The 6,380-nt window shown below is 37.7% G+C and overlaps 1 protein-coding gene across 2 annotated transcripts; it reads right to left on the bottom strand.

Annotated features, from left to right (window-relative positions):
• Positions 1-1,091: 1,091 nt before the first annotated feature.
• prmt1 (protein arginine methyltransferase 1) lies at positions 1,092-6,040 on the bottom strand. 2 transcript variants are annotated; one of them, XM_081379223.1, is made up of 10 exons: positions 5,942-6,040; positions 4,716-4,811; positions 4,472-4,627; positions 4,252-4,315; positions 3,956-4,098; positions 3,751-3,838; positions 3,538-3,653; positions 3,294-3,444; positions 3,068-3,189; positions 1,092-2,417 (listed from the first exon to the last, which is right to left on the bottom strand). In XM_081379223.1, the coding sequence occupies exons 1-10, from the start codon at positions 5,966-5,968 to the stop codon at positions 2,334-2,336; spliced, it is 1,047 nt and encodes a 348-aa protein (XP_081235349.1). In that variant the 5' UTR covers positions 5,969-6,040; the 3' UTR covers positions 1,092-2,333. The 2 variants fall into 2 exon arrangements, with proteins under 2 accessions (XP_081235349.1, XP_081235350.1); XM_081379224.1 differs by having other exon boundaries at positions 4,716-4,802.
• Between the last annotated feature and the right edge of the window lie 340 nt (positions 6,041-6,380).

The raw sequence follows: 6,380 nt of genomic DNA, 5'->3' as shown, positions 1-6,380 counted from the left end.
GCTATACAAGCAGCACATTGACTACTCTAAAATATATCCACATTTCATTTCTATAGTATAGTAACTTGAGAAGATAAACTAAAATGTTTGCTGAAATGTGAGGGGTGTGAGATACTGTATGTGAGGAAAAACTTCATGAGAAAAATGTAATGCTGTAGATAAGGCATGTTTTACAGATGAAAAGGATACGGACACAGAGAGCAGCTTACAGGAGAAAACGCAGGCTACATCAGAACGCAGGCTAAACCTTAAAAGGATTGCAGAAGCCTTAGCAGTTTTACAACTGATGACAGCAAAAGATATCCTAACTGCTCGAGTACAAAAGACTGATGACCATCAGATTGGATACTGATTGAGCAGTATCTCTCGACACCCAGCTGATTACACCTTTGATTGAAACTTTGCTATTAGCTTTTGTTTGCCTTTATTTCTGAAACATTGCATCTAATAAATTACTACTATATTATTTGCAAGCAATTGTCAGCTAATATTGTCTTGAGCAAGAACTGACCACATAGAACTCTTCCGTTCAAATTTTAAGTACCATTTGAACGTTTATGATTTAGGTCAGATTTGACCTACTTTACCCAACCTGAGAATACTAAATAAGGTTAAAAGTGTTAAGGTATAAATTTACACCATAAAACAATGCAAAAGGATGAAGCCCTAACGAACTTAATAAAAGAGAGCAAATCAAGCACAAATATTAATTCAGATATGTGAGCCGCAGTACACACTATATAAAAGCAGGTGTGCAGCTATGTTTGTAAAAACTGAAAGCAGAACAATTAAAGATTCAACCTCCAATGACTATAGCTCCAGCATAAACAATAGCAGTTGGTACACAAATTAAAAATAAAAGAACTATAAAATGAACTTCGGGGAGCGTAGGGCTGCAACATTTCCTAAATGTCTCAGCTTAATCTAGAAGCAATTCAAAACAACTTTATCAAGTAAGCATTAAGCAGATTACTAAAAATTTAAACTTGAATAACTCTGCCTATAAATGTGCCTATATAAAATACTTTCATAATTCTAAACGAAAAGCTAGTTTAGCAAGTTTGCATTTTTTAATAATTGAAAAACAAATGCAGGTTTAATTTGTTTTTATTTCAAAAAAAGAAAAGAAAAAAACAATTCCTAGTGGACAAATGCCTGCCTGGTAATAATCCACACCAGTGCTAGACACAAAACGTGAACTTGCACCCCTCGACAAAAACACTGTTGTACACAGCAACACTGAGAGAAGATCACAATATGGAACAAATGTGAAGTTACTCAAACACAGGAAAAGCATCACCCTTCAATAAAAGCACTTCTACGGAAAATTTAGTCTGAAGGTTTTCCTCTGTGGAATTAAATTGTAGCTCTGGGTTTGAGAAACTTAGTTTTAAGTGCTTATAGTGCAAAAGAGCAGCAGATAAGCTTAAACTAAACAGTCAGCCATTGGTTGAAGATTCTTCCTATATGACATTAAAAAGATCAAAAGATCTAAAATAGTGCTCATTAACACCACCTACGAGCTGTACAAGAGAATACTACACCATCTCATCCATAGCACGATATTATCCTCCATTTGGGTCATTGCCACAAGTATCATTTAAAGAAAAGAAAAGGGGGGTAAACAAAGGAGGACATAGGAGCACTACATGAATTAAAACAGTTACTCCACAGAAGACAAATGGCACATTATGGAGGTGCCCTCTACTGATGGTCCAAAACAACTGCAGAAATACAAAGTGATATGGGCTCATTCAGAAATCACTGGGAAGAGCTCCTGACCACAGTGAAACATGACAACAGGTTTTACCTACAAGTAATATGTTAGCTTTACCAGATTGAATATCAAAATACAAACTGCTGATTTGCATTTTTTTTTTTTACAGTGACCAACACACGTCATCATGGCAGGAGGGAAAATAAAAATAAAAGACATACACATGGATGACATGTTGTCATAAAGAGACAAACAGGCAAAAGAGAGCAGTTGTATGTGTGTGCACGCATGCATAAATTCAATGGATCCCATCTAAGACAGTCCACCTAAAATTTGGAAAAAGCAGGGCCAAAAAGGAAATTTGCACATGGAAAAAAAAGCACAAATCTGCCATGTTTCGTCCCCTTTGGTGCATTACACAAATCAAAAAAAAAAAAAGAAAAAAAGTTAATTTAAAAATGTTCAATAACTCTCAAACTCCTCCATGTCAGACAACATTCTGTAAAACAGAATCTTTAAAAATGTCTGTCACGCACAGTCATGTAACAAAGTACATGTTTCACACACACGCATACACTGCTCTGAGTTGCCTCGCACACACTGATGCTAAAGGAATCTAACGCATTCTGTACTCCGACGTCTTGGACACCTCACAGAGCTGACCCTTGAAGTCAATGTCGACGTTAAAGTCCAGGTCTCTCTGGAAGATAAGGGGGGTAGGGGTTAAAAAGTTAGACCAAAATGAAGACTAAAATTGGGAAATTCAATATTTTCATGTTGCTGCTAAAACAGTATTAAGCAGTGGGGGGGGGGGGGGGGGGGGCTTTGATCATTTTGTTTCAAGTCTGCAATACACTACTGTTCAAAAGTTGTTTTTTATACAAGTATTATTTTAGCAAAGACGACCAAAAGTGTCTTACAAAAGACATCTTTCAAATAAATGCTGTTTTGAACGAACATTCTAATCAAAGATTCCTAAAAAACAGCATTGATGAGAAATCGCTGCCCACCAAATCATCATATTACAAAGATTTCTGAAAAATCATGTAACACTAGACTGGAGTAATGCCAGAAATTCAGATTTGGCACATCAAAATTAAAATAGAAAAGTTATTTTTAAAAGTGCAATTTACTATTTTTGATCAAATAAATGGTTTACAAATATTTGCTTTTAAAAAATAAAACAACTTCACCAAGGAAAAACCCTAGCATATATATTTTTAGAACCCAATCAACCTTTATGTAAATGCAATACAATCTAGATCTAAAATATATATTTTTCTACACTTTCATGCAAGATTCTATTCTAAAAGTGTGCTTTTAGAATATTAAAGTACAGATGGGGCTTACGTTATTCTTGATGTTAGGTTTCATGCTGATGGTGCCAAAGATCTCCTCTCCAGTCTTTACCGTCAGATAGTCATCAAGGTAGAACACAGTCTGCTTCCAGTGAGTGTAAGGAGACTCAGGGCCTAAAAGACAAATTCACTTTGTTTTTCAACAGGGTTTATATAATCTTTAAGAAACTCGGTGAAAATGGTACCGTAGAGAGAGGGCAAAGAAAAACAGTACTCACTAGTAGAGAAGCCTGTCCTCTTGTGGCAGCGAGTGAACTCTATGTTGAAGTAGGTTACCAGTGCATGGATGTAGTCATTCCTTTTCACCTGCAGGCAGAAAGGTGACGTGAAGGACAAGTCCTCAATCTTCACCGTGTAGATGTCCACCTCCTAATGAAACGAGATAATGGATAGGTTGAATAAAGCAAGGTTTATATGAAAAGCTTTATGTATCAGAGCACATTTTTGGTGGAGTAAACTAACCTTAATGAGGCAGGCAGTGCTCACGAGCTGCTTGGGGTCAACAACATCCACTAGAGGTTCCTTAATAGCCACTTCCTTGATACAGGACATGTCAAATCCATAAACATTCTCCCACCCTAATGAAAAAAACAAAACAAGAAATCCAAAGATGAAAATGAAAGTCATCTGTCAGACAACTGAAACCCTCAAAAGTGCATTCAGAGATTGACATACAGTGAATTTTGTAGTCCTTGTACTGTCGGTCCTCAATAGCAGTGACGTAGAGCGTGGCTCTGTCAGGGAAAATCAGTCCATCAGGTTTCTGAAGAAGGAAAACAAAGGGCAACGTGAACATTTATCAAGTTAAGCTCTGCATGCACAATTTCTATATTGAATAGCTCCAACACTTCGATGCTTAAGGACATTAGCATACACCCACCAGCCATTTGTCTCTTGCATAAATGACAGTGTTGAGCATGGATTCATAGAAGAGACAGTAGCCCATCCACTCAGAGATGATTATGTCTACTTTTTCCACAGGAAGCTCGACCTCCTCCACTTTCCCCTTAATAATGGTAACGACTAGACAGGGAAAATAAAGGTTAAGTATTTAAGGAACATAACTCACAACACAATAAACTCAGTTTAAAAAAAAAAAATCACAAAAGCTATGACTTGGCTGTGCAAATAAGGTCTGTAAGAATGTGGAAGTCAAAAGTTCTGAGAAGTCCTTACTATGATCCAACTTGTTGGCCTTCACAATCTTCACAGCATAGTCTGATATACTGCTGCACTCAATCTGGGGAACGAATGACAAAAGAATGAAAAACCTGACAAAAGCACAGCATGATAACTGGGCAATTACCTCATTCAGATAAATCACTCAGTATCCATAACAAAACCGGTTGAAAACAAAGAGGTGGCATTTACAGAAACAGGTAGGATTTACACTGACCCCAATAACTTTCTTGGCCCCAGCTTTGGCTGCAAACATACAGAGGATGCCGGTTCCACTTCCCACATCCAGCACCACTTTATCCTTGAAGAGATGCTTGTTGTGGAACATTGAGTTTCTATACGTCAGAGTACGAACTTCATCCTTCAGCATCTCCTGTGGACACAGAATGGGTTTACATTAGTCACAGATTTGAAGACATTTAATTGTACTATTCATGAGACGAGAACCAATAGGACTGTACCTCATGAATGCCAAAGTGTGCATAGGAATCAAAGTAGTAGTCTTTGGAGGTCATATCTTCTGCTGCAGGTTTCACTGAGCTCTCTCCCTGGGACACCTCAAATAAAGAAAGACATTTAAAAAGAAAAATCGCAAATTATGCACTATGAAAGCATGAGCTAGGCTTCACTGAAGTTTTGGCAGTGTCTTTTGCATTTTAAAATACCATTTTCATGGGGAAATCCCCAACAAGACTTAAAGGTAATCATAAATATGCTTTGATGTAATTTGTATGGAATTGTGGGCAATGCTTCAGAATATTCCGCTGTCTCAGTCGATTTGCATATATGCAAATATCAATAAAGTGACTCGGTGTCGTTTTAACGAATTCAATTAACTGAAATGCTTGAATTCTCGCTACCAACAAAATCATTTGTCGCCACCAACCGGCATAAAAATAACCTTTAGAGTTAAAACAAATGCTTTTGATCGATAATTCAAACCTCGTCAATAAACAGAATAAGTCTATTTTACAGCAAAACTTCAAATGAGAGAGAAAAAAAAGTATACTAATGTAATGTTATGCCGTTATACTAATTCGCCTTTCAAAATCACTAATTGTTTATAACAGCGGCGGAAGACCTCTTTAACATTTAGATTACACGCATGAGGGGAAAACGTGGTCGATGAAAAAAGAAATAAACTAAGTTACCACACCGCCAAATACAACACCCTAATCATCAATCGTTAATTAAAATCGGATTAATCGTGGTTGATGAACAAAGCTACAATAAGTAGCAAAAGTAGTTCACAGTCATCGAGATGCGGTGTTCAAGTCCCATGCGGTCTGTGCTTCAAACAATAAGTCATTCAAGCACCCCGCCAGCGTGCTCTAAAAGACCCTCACGGGCACGAAACGGGCAGCCAGCTATCAGGACTCGCACCAATAGATTGAATCCCATAAATTAAGGGTTGCACATAACATTGTTATCGGATCTAACTCATTTTAGCCAATTAGCAATAGCCGACACGTGATGCGAAATGAATGAATTATCCGAGGCTGGCTAAAATGGATGCTCAAGATGCGTGTGCGCACATTACATACGCAGCACACAAATGTGATCAAAGACTAAAGAATCATGACCAGGACTTAACAAACAAAGCTGCCATATCGATTCGGCTATAGCAAATAGCTAAGTCATGTCGGAGGTGCTCTACGCGAAATGGCCTTGAGTAGCTCCAGCTTACCTCCATTCCGTCTGCCGTCTCCGCCATTTCGATAAACTGGATTCCACTACGACTGCAGCAAAGCTCATGAAAAGCACACTTGTATTGATCCCGCCTCTTTGCTGTGACTATTCAATTATTTGATTGGACGATAATCACGTGATTTACTAAATTCCCCGCCCTCTTTCTTGCAGCTCTCCGTCATAGGCTCAACTTCTGTGCGTTTTTTCCGCTCTTTTAAGGCGTGACTTTCATTGGACCAAACTGTAGCGCGATTATTACAGTTTTTCTGAATTGCTAAAACATTAAATCCCATTCTCTGAACCAAATTTACAATAGCCTAATCCAATTTGTCGAATAAATCACTCTTTCTGTTAAGCATTTGCTTTAGGTAGGCTAGTTAAGACACCATTTGCAAATCTCATGCACTCTTTTTGCAAAACTCTAAACACATTTCATT

The sequence above is a fragment of the Scardinius erythrophthalmus genome (assembly GCF_964197995.2).
Source record: "Scardinius erythrophthalmus genome assembly, chromosome: 1".
NCBI classification, from domain to species: Eukaryota; Metazoa; Chordata; class Actinopteri; order Cypriniformes; family Leuciscidae; genus Scardinius; species Scardinius erythrophthalmus.
Note: the sequence above shows the minus strand (reverse complement) of the source record. Positions and strands in the feature narration are given on the sequence as shown.

Bases quoted from the DNA above. Each gene is read 5' to 3' on its own strand.
- prmt1 (XM_081379223.1), bottom strand. From the start codon at position 5,968: ATGGCGGAGACGGCAGACGGAATGGAG. The intron at 3,445-3,537 runs GTTAGTTTACTC...TCGTTTCATTAG, and splicing joins GCACTGCCTGCCTCATTAAG to GAGGTGGACATCTACACGGT. The intron at 2,418-3,067 runs GTAAGCCCCATC...CTTATCTTCCAG, and splicing joins AACCTAACATCAAGAATAAC to AGAGACCTGGACTTTAACGT.